This window comes from Watersipora subatra, chromosome 11 (genome assembly GCF_963576615.1).
Source record: "Watersipora subatra chromosome 11, tzWatSuba1.1, whole genome shotgun sequence".
NCBI classification, from domain to species: Eukaryota; Metazoa; Bryozoa; class Gymnolaemata; order Cheilostomatida; family Watersiporidae; genus Watersipora; species Watersipora subatra.
Genome location: NC_088718.1, coordinates 28068377 through 28086214, shown reverse-complemented (window position 1 = coordinate 28086214; position 17838 = coordinate 28068377). Strand labels below are relative to the sequence as shown.

Genomic DNA, 17838 nt, shown 5'->3' with positions numbered 1-17838 from the left:
TATTTATACTTATATTAACGAAAGAGAAATTTACACTTACAATAAAATTTCCATGCAGTGAAATAATAATAATGGACCAGAAAAAAAACTGTCTAATAGTCGCTACAGCTAACAAGCAACAAATACATACACATGTACATGTATATGGTTTAGGATGAATGATCTCAGGTAAACCAACACTAATTAAATTGTAAGTGGAGAAATATACATATATCCGATAGCGTCTAAATATAAATGAGAATACTTATTGTTATGAAAACACTGTTTTGTAAGAGTCTAGTGACAAGTAGCATGCCCAGCACGAAACAGTACATTATATAAATATTACTAAAATAGATCACAGTCTAATATGCATATCTCAGAATAAATAAGAAGTTGTCTCACCTATTTTAGAAGATAGATCTGCTGTAGTCGTAGAAGTAGACTCATTCATAAAACTAGAATGTGATCCTTTTGTCATGTAGCCAGTTGTGCTGCCAGTCAGAGATAGATGCGAATCTGTCTGCTCTGTTACAGCCATTGTCTCATTCCCTAAAACAACAATAAGGCATGTGAAATGAGAAATACATGTAAAAAAAAAGTTTCTGCAATTTCAGATAGCAAAACAAAACTTGAGGAAAAAATAGACATCTAAACCGTAAACTAGTAGAGCATGCTTTTTTGACTATCTTCCAGGCAAATACAACATGTTCCAAGTTGCCCCCTCCTGACATTCCTGAAGCAAAAGTCCTTTCATGGGTGGGTAGAGAGAAAGAAACAAAAGGTGACTTTTCTTCAATGCTGCTTTTCAATTCTTCCAGAATATGACAAACAATTTATTATTGAGAAACCAGTAATGCTTATAAACTGTCTATAAACTTGGAGTTATCTTTTCTCGCTGTATATTTTGTGGTCAACAAAATAAAAGATTATTAACTAACTAACTCTATGCTGTATTTACTAGAATATACAATCAGCCAAATAAATAATCTGTTTTTTGGAGATAGCATTGACAACATATGCCATTTGACAAGGAGTTGCTTATTGTAGCCTAAAATGATAAATAAGACAACTCCTAAAGTAGATTGTTAACTCAAAAACAAAATAGTTGATCAGGGCAACAAACAATGCTTTGTTGTAATATAACGAACAACGCACAACAAAAGTCTACATTAACCGCCAACAATTATTTTGAAAATATTATTGCCAGCTGCTTTAACAATCTTTTACCTAATATCCATTCTTTTACCAGAAAAAAACATTGTATACACTATTTATCAAACTATTAAATTTTATTTGATTTTAATGGCCAACTGTTGCCCTTTTTTGTTTTTTGTTTTACTACTGTTGTATGGTCTAATTTAAAAAAAAATTTCTATTTTTGAAATGAAATCATTGCCAAAAAAGCACATATATGTAGTATATATACATTCACTGATGATTTTTATCACATAAAAATATTCCTAATAGCAGCAATAATAATAATCTCACGTGATACATAAAACGCTGTGTGTTACACTAACTGTAAATGCATGTAATAACCAGCAGTCTATCTGTATCTGATTTGTCATAACTGTATGTTTCCCAGCCACCAGTGTGAACATTTTATTTGCAAATGTTTAGGTTTACTGAGAAATAATTTAAAAACAAGTTTCTGAGCTCCGTATTATCATTGTCATTGTTATTATTAGCATTGTTATTATTATCATATGGTGCTTATAAAGTTTTTGAGTGCACAAACTATGAACCACTTTAGAATTTTATGTCTCACAGCCACAGTGAAAGCGGTGCTTTACAGACTAAATAAAGACTATATATTATGTAATACAGAAGGATCATAATCTCGCAGCAATTATGTGAAGAAACTAATCTGAAAATGAAGTATGATGTATGCTTTGCATAAGTGGAAGCTGCGCATGTTTTTAAGAGCATTGTTACACCAATAATAGTTCTATGTCGGCTGGATGTGTCAGAGTCCAACAGTCAAGGAGCATTGACAACTGAATGCGTGCCCAGTTGCAGTCACCCTTGTCACCACCTCTGGCCAGAATTAAACTCAAACCTCCCGTTTTGCAGATCAAGCAGGCCAGGCAGGTGCTCTAGGCTGCTACGCAGTGGCGGCAAATAAAATTTGACTCCAAATTTTAATGATTTGAGACCACCAAAGCCTTTTTTCTCAATCCATTATTATTACTATCAATATAATCATTTCAATGTGCTATCATTACTAATACTAATGTATAATAATTAATATACTAGAAATTTCCCTGTCATACAGCCCACGACCAAAGTGATAATGGTAAAAAGAAAGGGTACTGATGGTTGAGAAATGCAATATTATCAGTCAAATGCCACTGCAGTGCAATAGGAGAACTGTAATGGTAGCTGCAATGGTAGTTGTAATGTACTGGGTGTGGGTGTTATTAGGTACAACAAACAGAAATAATGAAAGGAAAAGATTATATGTTTATATCTCTCCCCTGCAGTAGGAGAAATGCAATATTAGTAAAATGGCAAGCTGCTGTGTAATATAAACAGTTTGAAAGTTGGTTGTTTTGAATGTAGAATGGTTTTGACAGCGATATGTAATAGAAAGCAAGCATTAGCATTCACATGTGTTTGGAAGTTTATGCAAATTGGAGCAAAATGAAGAAATGGGTCATGATCACAGAAACCATGGTTGAGCCGGGTGTGTGAGATTTAGAGTTATCTACACTAGCAGAAGGAGAAAATCCTCAGTTATTTTGCAAAAGAAAATTTGATTCCAGCTTAAAGAATAGAGAAAGCGTAATATTATTATGCTTTATTATTTATCTTGAGGTGTTGACTGATGTTCTAAAAAAAGAATCAAGGATATTGACCAACGAGAAGCTGAGATATAGCCAGCCAAACACAGGTTTACCAAAAAACATAAGTGTTTTGGTAATCATCAATATATGACGTATGAAATCGACTTGTGTGCCATTGGACAATTAAGCCAACTAATGCGCTCTCCTATAACAACCACTGCGTTTTAATTGGTTTAATCCCTGAAAGTATAGAACAATCAAATTGGGCCTAACAATCATTGCTCTGAGAATTCCGAACCAGTCCCTCTGACGTGTAGATTAGTTTTAGAATAAAATAATTACACGCATCTATTATTTCGCAACATTCTGCTATCACTTTCTACAAATTATATCAGTTACATCATTTATTCTATACGCAGTTATATAATTATTTTGTATAATATGCATTATGATTATTATATTAATCATAAAAATAATCATAGATAAAATAATACATCAATAGAAAAATCAAATCAAAAGTTATCGTTTTCTTTTCTTACAGCAAGAGCAGCACGGTCAAGTTTTTCTTTTTAAGATTATGGCTGTAGTGAACTTACAGTCTGTTAATAGTGACGATAATCATGAAAATCAACTGAATGCTGCAGAAGATACACAGTAGAAAAATGATGATTGAACAAAAATTCACATTCCCATTTCTTATTCTAAACGAACTGCAATCGCGGTTGTCGCATATAGACTATACACGCGCGGTTCGTTGAACAGAGGATCTTCGGAGCATATCCGTGGAGATCGAGTTAAAATTTGAAGCCCAATAGTCAAAATCTGCTCTTCTGTTTTGAAAAATCACTGCGAGGGGTTGTGGGCAAATACCTTTACCACACGATGTTTGCTTGATTTTCTTGAGAAATCAGAGCTAGTCTGTAAATTATTTACTATCGCGAGAAGCGTTTCACATCTCGTAGCCAAAACAATCATTATACGTAATGGCGGTAAGGGTGCGCAACTCCGGCACATGAACATTAAGTCGATTTTATACGTCACAGTTGTCAGGATTTTCGAAAGGTTTTCTTCTGATTCTTTATTAGGTAGACCTGTGTTTGGCTGGCTATATCTCAACTTCTAGTGGTTCAATCTCCTTGATTCTTTTTTTAGAACATCAGTCAACACCTCAAGATAACTAATAAAACATAATAATATTATGCTTTCTCTATTCTTTAACTACAACAGATTTTATGGTCAATAAACTGAATGCATGTTTACCATTAGTGCAAAAACATAGTTCTGAGAAAACTGGTGTTAAAGTTTGAGAAACGAAAACCAATGCTCAATTTGTTTACAATTCAAAACGTCATAACAACCGATATCAAGAAGTTGGAATATGTATCGAGATTTCTGTATTTATATCCAAAAAATTATGTTGAATTTAAAAATTTAAACAGATTTTAGTTGGTTGTCATATAAATAGCATATATCTATAAGAAAATGTAGGCCTATTACGTAATTTTGCAGATATTAAAAATGGCTTGGCAGTACCGCGATATTGGGCACAGCCGTAGTATCATCAACAAAATCTTTAGAAAAATAATAACAGTAACATATTGCACACCATCGGTCACTATATACTTTATGATCTTGTAAATTCGAAGGATTATTCTTATAATTAAATCTTATAATAATCCTATAAAATTGAATAATTATTCTTGTAATTAAATAATGTAATAGTCTTATATGAATTGTTAAAAAAATATCATCACCATTTCCTTTACTTTCACTGCTTTGGACATCAGTTGGAATACCAAAGTACTCATTATAATTGTCCAAAATGTTAGAGATCTTTAAAATCGGCAAAAAAGAAACGATTACTTTTCAGTACTTCTACGTTTATTACAGAAACCTTTGGCAGTTGGACATTGCCATAGACTGGTGAAATGTGCAAGTTTTTCTTATGAAATGCACACGGCTTTATGGTTCTACTATCTGTCGCACGGCTTTATGGACGTTTTGTTGGCCCGTCTTAATTTTGATTAAAAAAGGCTTGACAGGTTTTAATGGCGATTTTAAGCCAAATTAACCTTTCTATTTATGTATAATCTGATCAGATGGGTAAGTTTTATGATATTGTCGACACTTTTCAAAGACTTGGTAACATATTTAAATAGGTTTATATGTGTTTTGTATCATTATTATACTTAAATGACTCTACAAAAAAATGGTTAAATTTTTCAAATGGATTTCGGTACAAGGGCTTGGGTCTGGCCAATGATGGGTAATTTTTGAAAGTTGTGTGCACATATGCATTTATCATAAAGCTTCCAAACACGAGCGAAGCGAGTGTTTGGTCGTGGGAATATAATATATTGTAATATAATAAATTATCCCGCGAACAAACGAGCGGAAGCGAAGTATGAGAGTTTTTATAATAAATGCATGTGCACACAACTTACGAAAATTAATCATCAACAATGAGACGAACCCTTGTGTAAAGATTTCATCAAAAGATTCCACCATCGTTTTGTAGAGTCGTTAAAGTATAATAACGATACAAAACACATTTAAGCCCATTTAAATATGTTACCAAGTCTTTGTAAACTGTCGGCATTATCTTAAAACTTACCCATCTGATCGGATTATACATAAATAGACAGATTAATTTGGACGAAAATCGCCACCAAACGCTTGAAAAGCTTGGTTTAATAAAAATTAAGACCGGAAATTGAAACGCCGAGCGACAGTGAATAGAACAATAAAGTTGTGCGCATTTCGCGAAAAAATAACGTGCACATTTCACCAGTCTATGGAATTGTTGAAGGTTTCTGTAATTAACGTGGGAGTACTGAAATTGTTTCATTTTTGCCGATTTCAAAGTAACTGACACTTTAGACTCTTGAGTGCTTTGGTATTCTAACTGATGTACAACACAGTGTAAGTAAAGAAAATGATGATGATATTTTTTTCTAACGATTCTTATGAGATTTTAAGATTATGAGATTATACTTATGAGGTTATAAAAACTATGACGTTTTTAAATGTAAACAAAACTGTGTAATGGTTTTATATTATTGATATATTAACAATATAGATTATTCTAATAATATCAGTGCATTTTACCTCTAACATTGGCCAATATTGCATTTCTCCTACTGCAGGGGGAGAGATATAAACATATAGCCTTTTCCTTTCATTATTGCTATTTGTTGTATATAATAACACCCACACCCAGTACATTACAGCTATCATTGCAGTTATCCTATTGGACTGCAGTGCCATTCGACTGCTAATATTGCATTTCTCAACCATCAGTACCCTTTCTTTTTTTCCAATATCTCTTTGGTCGTGGGCTGTATGACAGTGGAATTTCTAGTTATTATAATATATTTCAGCTGTGATTGAAACTAAACACTTTAATAAACATGTTTTTCATAAAAACAAGTTTTGATAAAATCTTGTATATAGTTTATTATAGTGTAAGCAGTGGCTAACCAACTACCTAGTCAATATGTTTATTATAGTGTAAGCAGTGGCTAACCAACTACCTAGTCAATATGTTTATTATAGTGTAAGCAGTGGCCAACTACCTAGTCAATATGTTTATTATAGTGTAAGCAGTGGCTAGCCAACTACCTAGTCAATATGTTTATTATAGTGTAAGCAGTGGCTAGCCAACTACCTAGTCAATATGTTTATTATAGTGTAAGCAGTGGCTAGTCAACTACCTAGTCAATATGTTTATTATAGTGTAAGCAGTGGCTAGCCAACTACCTAGTCAATATGTTTATTATAGTGTAAGCAGTGGCTAGCCAACTACCTAGTCAATATGTTTATTATAGTGTAAGCAGTGGCCAACCAACTACCTAGTCAATATGTTTATTATAGTGTAAGCAGTGGCTAGTCAACTACCTAGTCAATATGTTTATTATAGTGTAAGCAGTGGCTAACTACCTAGTCAATATGTTTATTATAGTGTAAGCAGTGGCTAGCCAACTACCTAGTCAATATGTTTATTATAGTGTAAGCAGTGGCTAACTACCTAGTCAATATGTTTATTATAGTGTAAGCAGTGGCTAGCCAACTACCTAGTCAATATGTTTATTATAGCGTAAGCAGTGGCTAGTCAACTACCTAGTCAATATGTTTATTATAGTGTAAGCAGTGGCTAGCCAACTACCTAGTCAATATGTTTATTATAGTGTAAGCAGTGGCTAGTCAACTACCTAGTCAATATGTTTATTATAGTGTAAGCAGTGGCTAACCAACTACCTAGTCAATATGTTTATTATAGTGTAAGCAGTGGCCAACTACCTAGTCAATATGTTTATTATAGTGTAAGCAGTGGCCAACTACCTAGTCAATATGTTTATTATAGTGTAAGCAGTGGCCAACTACCTAGTCAATATGTTTATTATAGTGTAAGCAGTGGCCAACTACCTAGTCAATATGTTTATTATAGTGTAAGCAGTGGCTAACCAACTACCTAGTCAATATGTTTATTATAGTGTAAGCACTGGCTAACCAACTACCTAGTCAATATGTTTATTATAGTGTAAGCAGTGGCCAACTACCTAGTCAATATGTTTATTATAGTGTAAGCAGTGGCCAACTACCTAGTCAATATGTTTATTATAGTGTAAGCAGTGGCCAACTACCTAGTCAATATGTTTATTATAGTGTAAGCAGTGGCTAGCCAACTACCTAGTCAATATGTTTATTATAGTGTAAGCAGTGGCTAGCCAACTACCTAGTCAATATGTTTATTATAGTGTAAGCAGTGGCTAACCAACTACCTAGTCAATATGTTTATTATAGTGTAAGCAGTGGCTAGCCAACTACCTAGTCAATATGTTTATTATAGTGTAAGCAGTGGCTAACCAACTACCTAGTCAATATGTTTATTATAGTGTAAGCAGTGGCTAACCAACTACCTAGTCAATATGTTTATTATAGTGTAAGCAGTGGCCAACTACCTAGTCAATATGTTTATTATAGTGTAAGCAGTGGCTAACTACCTAGTCAATATGTTTATTATAGTGTAAGCAGTGGCTAGCCAACTACCTAGTCAATATGTTTATTATAGTGTAAGCAGTGGCTAGCCAACTACCTAGTCAATATGTTTATTATAGTGTAAGCAGTGGCTAACCAACTACCTAGTCAATATGTTTATTATAGTGTAAGCAGTGGCTAGCCAACTACCTAGTCAATATGTTTATTATAGTGTAAGCAGTGGCTAACCAACTACCTAGTCAATATGTTTATTATAGTGTAAGCAGTGGCTAACCAACTACCTAGTCAATATGTTTATTATAGTGTAAGCAGTGGCTAACCAACTACCTAGTCAATATGTTTATTATAGTGTAAGCAGTGGCTAGCCAACTACCTAGTCAATATGTTTATTATAGTGTAAGCAGTGGCTAACTACCTAGTCAATATGTTTATTATAGTGTAAGCAGTGGCTAACCAACTACCTAGTCAATATGTTTATTATAGTGTAAGCAGTGGCTAGCCAACTACCTAGTCAATATGTTTATTATAGTGTAAGCAGTGGCTAACCAACTACCTAGTCAATATGTTTATTATAGTGTAAGCAGTGGCCAACTACCTAGTCAATATGTTTATTATAGTGTAAGCAGTGGCCAACTACCTAGTCAATATGTTTATTATAGTGTAAGCAGTGGCTAGCCAACTACCTAGTCAATATGTTTATTATAGTGTAAGCAGTGGCCAACCAACTACCTAGTCAATATGTTTATTATAGTGTAAGCAGTGGCTAACCAACTACCTAGTCAATATGTTTATTATAGTGTAAGCAGTGGCTAACTACCTAGTCAATATGTTTATTATAGTGTAAGCAGTGGCTAACCAACTACCTAGTCAATATGTTTATTATAGTGTAAGCAGTGGCTAACCAACTACCTAGTCAATATGTTTATTATAGTGTAAGCACTGGCTAACCAACTACCTAGTCAATATGTTTATTATAGTGTAAGCAGTGGCTAGCCAACTACCTAGTCAATATGTTTATTATAGTGTAAGCAGTGGCTAGCCAACTACCTAGTCAATATGTTTATTATAGTGTAAGCAGTGGCTAGCCAACTACCTAGTCAATATGTTTATTATAGTGTAAGCAGTGGCTAGCCAACTACCTAGTCAATATGTTTATTATAGTGTAAGCAGTGGCTAACCAACTACCTAGTCAATATGTTTATTATAGTGTAAGCAGTGGCCAACTACCTAGTCAATATGTTTATTATAGTGTAAGCAGTGGCTAGCCAACTACCTAGTCAATATGTTTATTATAGTGTAAGCAGTGGCTAACCAACTACCTAGTCAATATGTTTATTATAGTGTAAGCAGTGGCCAACTACCTAGTCAATATGTTTATTATAGTGTAAGCAGTGGCTAGTCAACTACCTAGTCAATATGTTTATTATAGTGTAAGCAGTGGCTAACCAACTACCTAGTCAATATGTTTATTATAGTGTAAGCAGTGGCTAGCCAACTACCTAGTCAATATGTTTATTATAGTGTAAGCAGTGGCTAACCAACTACCTAGTCAATATGTTTATTATAGTGTAAGCAGTGGCCAACTACCTAGTCAATATGTTTATTATAGTGTAAGCAGTGGCCAACTACCTAGTCAATATGTTTATTATAGTGTAAGCAGTGGCTAACCAACTACCTAGTCAATATGTTTATTATAGTGTAAGCAGTGGCTAACCAACTACCTAGTCAATATGTTTATTATAGTGTAAGCAGTGGCTAACCAACTACCTAGTCAATATGTTTATTATAGTGTAAGCAGTGGCTAGCCAACTACCTAGTCAATATGTTTATTATAGTGTAAGCAGTGGCTAACTACCTAGTCAATATGTTTATTATAGTGTAAGCAGTGGCTAACCAACTACCTAGTCAATATGTTTATTATAGTGTAAGCAGTGGATAGCCAACTACCTAGTCAATATGTTTATTATAGTGTAAGCAGTGGCTAACCAACTACCTAGTCAATATGTTTATTATAGTGTAAGCAGTGGCCAACTACCTAGTCAATATGTTTATTATAGTGTAAGCAGTGGCCAACTACCTAGTCAATATGTTTATTATAGTGTAAGCAGTGGCTAGCCAACTACCTAGTCAATATGTTTATTATAGTGTAAGCAGTGGCCAACCAACTACCTAGTCAATATGTTTATTATAGTGTAAGCAGTGGCTAACCAACTACCTAGTCAATATGTTTATTATAGTGTAAGCAGTGGCTAACTACCTAGTCAATATGTTTATTATAGTGTAAGCAGTGGCTAACCAACTACCTAGTCAATATGTTTATTATAGTGTAAGCAGTGGCTAACCAACTACCTAGTCAATATGTTTATTATAGTGTAAGCACTGGCTAACCAACTACCTAGTCAATATGTTTATTATAGTGTAAGCAGTGGCTAGCCAACTACCTAGTCAATATGTTTATTATAGTGTAAGCAGTGGCTAGCCAACTACCTAGTCAATATGTTTATTATAGTGTAAGCAGTGGCTAGCCAACTACCTAGTCAATATGTTTATTATAGTGTAAGCAGTGGCTAGCCAACTACCTAGTCAATATGTTTATTATAGTGTAAGCAGTGGCTAGTCAACTACCTAGTCAATATGTTTATTATAGTGTAAGCAGTGGCTAACCAACTACCTAGTCAATATGTTTATTATAGTGTAAGCAGTGGCTAGCCAACTACCTAGTCAATATGTTTATTATAGTGTAAGCAGTGGCTAACCAACTACCTAGTCAATATGTTTATTATAGTGTAAGCAGTGGCCAACTACCTAGTCAATATGTTTATTATAGTGTAAGCAGTGGCTAGCCAACTACCTAGTCAATATGTTTATTATAGTGTAAGCAGTGGCTAACTACCTAGTCAATATGTTTATTATAGTGTAAGCAGTGGCTAACCAACTACCTAGTCAATATGTTTATTATAGTGTAAGCAGTGGCTAACCAACTACCTAGTCAATATGTTTATTATAGTGTAAGCAGTGGCTAGCCAACTACCTAGTCAATATGTTTATTATAGTGTAAGCAGTGGCTAACTACCTAGTCAATATGTTTATTATAGTGTAAGCAGTGGCTAACCAACTACCTAGTCAATATGTTTATTATAGTGTAAGCAGTGGCTAGCCAACTACCTAGTCAATATGTTTATTATAGTGTAAGCAGTGGCTAACCAACTACCTAGTCAATATGTTTATTATAGTGTAAGCAGTGGCCAACTACCTAGTCAATATGTTTATTATAGTGTAAGCAGTGGCCAACTACCTAGTCAATATGTTTATTATAGTGTAAGCAGTGGCTAGCCAACTACCTAGTCAATATGTTTATTATAGTGTAAGCAGTGGCCAACCAACTACCTAGTCAATATGTTTATTATAGTGTAAGCAGTGGCTAACCAACTACCTAGTCAATATGTTTATTATAGTGTAAGCAGTGGCTAACTACCTAGTCAATATGTTTATTATAGTGTAAGCAGTGGCTAACCAACTACCTAGTCAATATGTTTATTATAGTGTAAGCAGTGGCTAACCAACTACCTAGTCAATATGTTTATTATAGTGTAAGCACTGGCTAACCAACTACCTAGTCAATATGTTTATTATAGTGTAAGCAGTGGCTAGCCAACTACCTAGTCAATATGTTTATTATAGTGTAAGCAGTGGCTAGCCAACTACCTAGTCAATATGTTTATTATAGTGTAAGCAGTGGCTAGCCAACTACCTAGTCAATATGTTTATTATAGTGTAAGCAGTGGCTAGCCAACTACCTAGTCAATATGTTTATTATAGTGTAAGCAGTGGCTAGTCAACTACCTAGTCAATATGTTTATTATAGTGTAAGCAGTGGCTAACCAACTACCTAGTCAATATGTTTATTATAGTGTAAGCAGTGGCTAGCCAACTACCTAGTCAATATGTTTATTATAGTGTAAGCAGTGGCTAACCAACTACCTAGTCAATATGTTTATTATAGTGTAAGCAGTGGCCAACTACCTAGTCAATATGTTTATTATAGTGTAAGCAGTGGCCAACTACCTAGTCAATATGTTTATTATAGTGTAAGCAGTGGCTAACCAACTACCTAGTCAATATGTTTATTATAGTGTAAGCAGTGGCTAACCAACTACCTAGTCAATATGTTTATTATAGTGTAAGCAGTGGCTAACCAACTACCTAGTCAATATGTTCATTATAGTGTAAGCAGTGGCTAGCCAACTACCTAGTCAATATGTTTATTATAGTGTAAGCAGTGGCTAACTACCTAGTCAATATGTTTATTATAGTGTAAGCAGTGGCTAACCAACTACCTAGTCAATATGTTTATTATAGTGTAAGCAGTGGCTAGCCAACTACCTAGTCAATATGTTTATTATAGTGTAAGCAGTGGCTAACCAACTACCTAGTCAATATGTTTATTATAGTGTAAGCAGTGGCCAACTACCTAGTCAATATGTTTATTATAGTGTAAGCAGTGGCCAACTACCTAGTCAATATGTTTATTATAGTGTAAGCAGTGGCTAGCCAACTACCTAGTCAATATGTTTATTATAGTGTAAGCAGTGGCCAACCAACTACCTAGTCAATATGTTTATTATAGTGTAAGCAGTGGCTAACCAACTACCTAGTCAATATGTTTATTATAGTGTAAGCAGTGGCTAACTACCTAGTCAATATGTTTATTATAGTGTAAGCAGTGGCTAACCAACTACCTAGTCAATATGTTTATTATAGTGTAAGCAGTGGCTAACCAACTACCTAGTCAATATGTTTATTATAGTGTAAGCAGTGGCTAACCAACTACCTAGTCAATATGTTTATTATAGTGTAAGCAGTGGCTAGCCAACTACCTAGTCAATATGTTTATTATAGTGTAAGCAGTGGCTAGCCAACTACCTAGTCAATATGTTTATTATAGTGTAAGCAGTGGCTAGCCAACTACCTAGTCAATATGTTTATTATAGTGTAAGCAGTGGCTAGCCAACTACCTAGTCAATATGTTTATTATAGTGTAAGCAGTGGCTAACCAACTACCTAGTCAATATGTTTATTATAGTGTAAGCAGTGGCCAACTACCTAGTCAATATGTTTATTATAGTGTAAGCAGTGGCTAGCCAACTACCTAGTCAATATGTTTATTATAGTGTAAGCAGTGGCTAACCAACTACCTAGTCAATATGTTTATTATAGTGTAAGCAGTGGCCAACTACCTAGTCAATATGTTTATTATAGTGTAAGCAGTGGCTAGTCAACTACCTAGTCAATATGTTTATTATAGTGTAAGCAGTGGCCAACTACCTAGTCAATATGTTTATTATAGTGTAAGCAGTGGCCAACTACCTAGTCAATATGTTTATTATAGTGTAAGCAGTGGCTAGTCAACTACCTAGTCAATATGTAAAATAGTTCTATGCTACCGAAAGCATATAGTAATCTGCCATGCCTGTAAATGGAATTTTGATTGACAAGAACAAGGAGAGGACAACCCTACTAAATTTTGGAAGCAGCCAGTTGGTTTCAAAACGTTATTCAGGAGCTGCTCATTATTTTCGCTATCGCAAAGCTTGAATGATGGTTTATTTTGATTAAAGCTATTTCAAAATTTTGATAAGTTCGTTCTTGAAGTCTCCAAGTAAAAAATTCCCGGGTACCAAATTATTTAGCATTGCATGCATAGATAAATCTAGAGTTACCCTCTACATATAAACTTGGAGTTGCCCTCTACAATGTGCTTTTAATACATGACGAGCCAAATGTCCGGTGTTGCACGAGTATTAAAAACAGCTTATAAACAGTGGCAGGTAATATAGTTGCGAGTGAATGATTTAAGTAAGCTAGTATCTGTATTGCTAAACTTAATAGTAAAAACTGTGAGAGCAAGCTTTAGTGACGCAGCGTGTAACACAGAGTGCTATGTGTATTTTAATCCAGATAATGACTCATATCGCCCAATGAATCCATTGCATGCTGTGTAGCCTAATGGGTTAGTTTCTCAACTTGTAAACGGGAGGTTCTGAGACGAAATCTTTTGCGATTCAAATTTTTCATTGCTAGACTTTAATGGCTATAACTGGACAGACACCAAATGACGACAAACTTTGGGATTTATATAAGATGAACCAATTTGTCGCAGTTACATTGCTGACTCAAGCGTGATGACCAGTCAATCAACCCAATAAATCTATTCAAACATCAAACAAGCTTGCCTTCTCTAGGGCAAATAGTTTGGTTATTATAGCCTGCAAACTCTTGTTTACTCTGGGAATAGAACCTCTAATGGTGCAATGAGCAAACGCTTACCTACGGTAACAAAGCTTTGATCAGGCATTGCCTACCAGAGGGTACCTATACCAGCACCGTACCACTGCAAAGAATTGTGATAACCTTTCTGCAACTGTAAGGGGTGATTGAAATCTAAACATATACATATCAGGAAACAAACTTCTTTAGAGGATGCATCTGATGAAATATTTACCATTGCTTATGTGTAAATGCATAATAAAACAGTAGGAGTTAAAATTAACAAGATGGAATCGAAATAGCATGAAATTTCAGAAACATCTGAGATTTATATGTCAAACACAAATCACTGCTCTAGCATAGGTATTACACATCACACGACAAAGTTATCTGCTTAACACGCCTGCCAGCTTGGAATATGACACATTACATCTGGGAGTAGTACTTTGACACCTGTTACAACGTGCCAACCCGATAATTTTTGGAAATAAACTGAGTAAGTCATTCTCTAAACTAAAATGTGTTACATGAGCTAGATTGACAAGTGCCTATAGTTTATCTCTTTTAACTTTATATAATGATAAATTGTTGGTGTTATCTAATTTAGACTGAGTCATTCTCAGCCAATGAATTTTCATGACACATAGATGTTCCAAGTAGGAGTTGCTGTTCCTTTACTATTCTAAGAATGGAATCACTTCTATACAGCCAGGGAACTTGTTTTGCTTACACCAAAGTAGCCTCATAAGCTAATAGACTGTCGGATACATCAATATTTCTGAATAGTTTTTATTAACTAGCTGTAAACTAAAATTTACTTTAGTAAGTTGATTGTAATGCTAGAGGCAAAATTTCCAAATGTAATGTTAACTATACTAAGAGTTGTATTTGTTCAAAATCCCAATTGGAGGTTGGAGAAAAACATTTCAACATATGGGTGTTGAACTCATGATAGTTGGCTTAGCAGCCAGACTTTTTTGCACCTATCCTTCCAGCACATTAGAATAGTTGTGCCCTTTCTTACTCTTAATGCTTTATCGACACATCTGACAATCTCTCACGGCATACCCGGCTACCAGGGCAACCACGGCATACCCGGCTACCAGGGCAACCACGGCATACCTGGCTACCAGGGCAACCACGGCATACCCGGCTACCAGGGCAACCAGGGCATACCTGGCTACCAGGGCAACCACGGCATACCCAGCTACCAGGGCAACCACGGCATACCTGGCTACCAGGGCAAGCACGGCATACCCGGCTACCAGAGCAACCACGGCATACCCGGCTACCAAGGCAGCCACGGCATACCCAGCTACCAGTGCAACCACGGCATACCCGGCTACTACCAGGGCAACCACGGCATACCCGGCTACCCGGGCAACCACAGCATATCCAGCTACCAGTGCAACCACGGCATACCCAGCTACTACCAGGGCAACCACGGCATACCCGGCTACCAGGGCAACCACGGCATACCCAGCTACCAAGGCAACCACGGCATACCTGGCTACCAGTGCAACCACGGCATACCCAGCTACCAGGGCAACCACGGCATACCCGGCTACCAGAGCAACCACGGCATACCCGACTACCAGAGCAACCATGGCATACCCGGCTACCAGTGCAACCATGGCATACCCGACTACCAGGGCAACCATGGCATACCCGGCTACCAGGGCAACCACGGCATACCCGACTACCAGGGCAACCATGGCATACCCGGCTACCAGTGCAACCACGGCATACCCGACTACCAGGGCAACCACGGCATACCCAGCTACCAGGGCAACCACGGCATACCTGGCTACCAGGGCAACCACGGCATACCCGGCTACCAGAGCAACCACGGCATACCCGGCTACCAAGGCAGCCACGGCATACCCAGCTACCAGTGCAACCACGGCATACCCGGCTACTACCAGGGCAACCACGGCATACCCGGCTACCCGGGCAACCACAGCATATCCAGCTACCAGTGCAACCACGGCATACCCAGCTACTACCAGGGCAACCACGGCATACCCGGCTACCAGGGCAACCAAGGCATACCCAGCTACCAAGGCAACCACGGCATACCTGGCTACCAGTGCAACCACGGCATACCCAGCTACCAGGGCAACCACGGCATACCCGGCTACCAGAGCAACCACGGCATACCCGACTACCAGGGCAACCATGGCATACCCGGCTACCAGTGCAACCACGGCATACCCGACTACCAGGGCAACCACGGCATACCCGGCTACCAGGGCAACCATGGCATACCCGACTACCAGGGCAACCATGGCATACCCGGCTACCAGGGCAACCACGGCATACCCGGCTACCAGGGCAACTACGGCATACCCGGCTACCAGGGCAACCACGGCATACCCGGCTACCAGGGCAACCACGGCATACCCGGCTACCAGGGCAACCACGGCATACCCGGCTACCAGAGCAACCATGGCATACTCGGCTACCAGGGCAACCATGGCATACCCGGCTACCAGAGTAACCATGGCATACCCAGCTACCAGGGTAACCACGGCATACCCGGCTACCAGGGTAACCATGACATACCCGGCTACCAGGGTAATGGTTTTGAATAAGAACTGAATATCACACTTAAACTTGTTGAAAATTTAAATTTCTACTTATACTAGTACGCTGGCAGTTCGATGTGTCGTAATAGATCCTTAGGTGTACAATTATTCTGTGTATTATTACTCTGTGTACAATTATTCTTCATTGCTGCTGGGTGGATGATTGGCGCAGATGATAGTGTACTGTTACCATGCGGAAAGTTGGGAGTTTGAATACTGTATAAAGCAATCTTTTTTCTAACTTCCAGCTGCTGCTTCAGACAGGCACGGCGCTTATTATAGTAAAGTTTAAGAAATAGTGCATGGAAAGCTTCTTTTTGGAAAGATTAAATCTTAGAACACGTTTCCAAGCCATAAAAGTTGATGCGCGGGTGTAATTTTTGAAGCACGCTGTTCAATGCTTACCATTTGTACACTGCAGAGTTATGTTAATGGTTGAGTATTTCCCCGAGCAGGTTGCTGACGAGTTTAGCAACATTTCTAGATTAAAGATGCAGCTAGCCTTTGATCCTTCACACGCTCTCAAGAGAGTTTTCAACACTGGTTGAGTGTATGTGCAGGGTTCATCTGTATTACATAAGACAAAATACATGAATGTGATAGTCGTGTAAAAAATGAAACGGGTGAAAAGGTTAAAACAGGGAATGAAAACCATGGATGAGAACAGATAAAATGGTGTGGTTAAATTGCTATCAAAGTTTTATGATTATAAATCAGCTAGGTCCAACTCTCTGGGGCCTAACCTTTTATACAAAAGCAAGTTCCATGATTCTAGACGTTATTGAATTTCAATAGCTGTAAAAGCATGTGGAATAGCACCCTTCTTTTTGAACTGATTACCATTTGAAGCTCTAAGCTTGCAAAAATCAATGATAAAAATGGAAATAGAATGGAAATATTAGTTATTTTTCAAAAAGTGATGTTTTAAGGATAACAGGATAAACAGTGAATGCTGTACACCGAGTCTGATAAAGTGTATATATTTTTTTAGTTGATAAATAAATAGTTTTAGTTTTTAAAGCTCTTGTTTTCCCGATTCTTTCTTACCAAAAATTTCCATCGGTATATCCTTAAAAACTAATGTTCTGTCATCACCGATTTTATATTTTCCGGTTGGTTAAAAGTACCCTCTGCATTTGGGCATTTTTGTAAGAAATAATAATTAAGCCAACCAACATGAACTTTGAAATTAGACTGCAACAATATTACTCTCAATG

The 17838-nt window shown here is 36.8% G+C and overlaps 1 protein-coding gene across 1 annotated transcript in view; it reads right to left on the bottom strand.

The window, feature by feature from the left end:
• LOC137407938 (serine-rich adhesin for platelets-like) overlaps positions 1-17838 on the bottom strand; it is a 49568-nt gene that overhangs the window by 24785 nt on the left and 6945 nt on the right. Inside the window, exons 4-5 of the mRNA XM_068094325.1 lie at positions 17027-17188; positions 385-531 (exon numbers count right to left, since the gene is read on the bottom strand). Of these exons, the coding sequence (XP_067950426.1) occupies positions 385-531; positions 17027-17188 (309 nt within the window). The remainder of the gene's footprint in view (positions 1-384; positions 532-17026; positions 17189-17838) is intronic.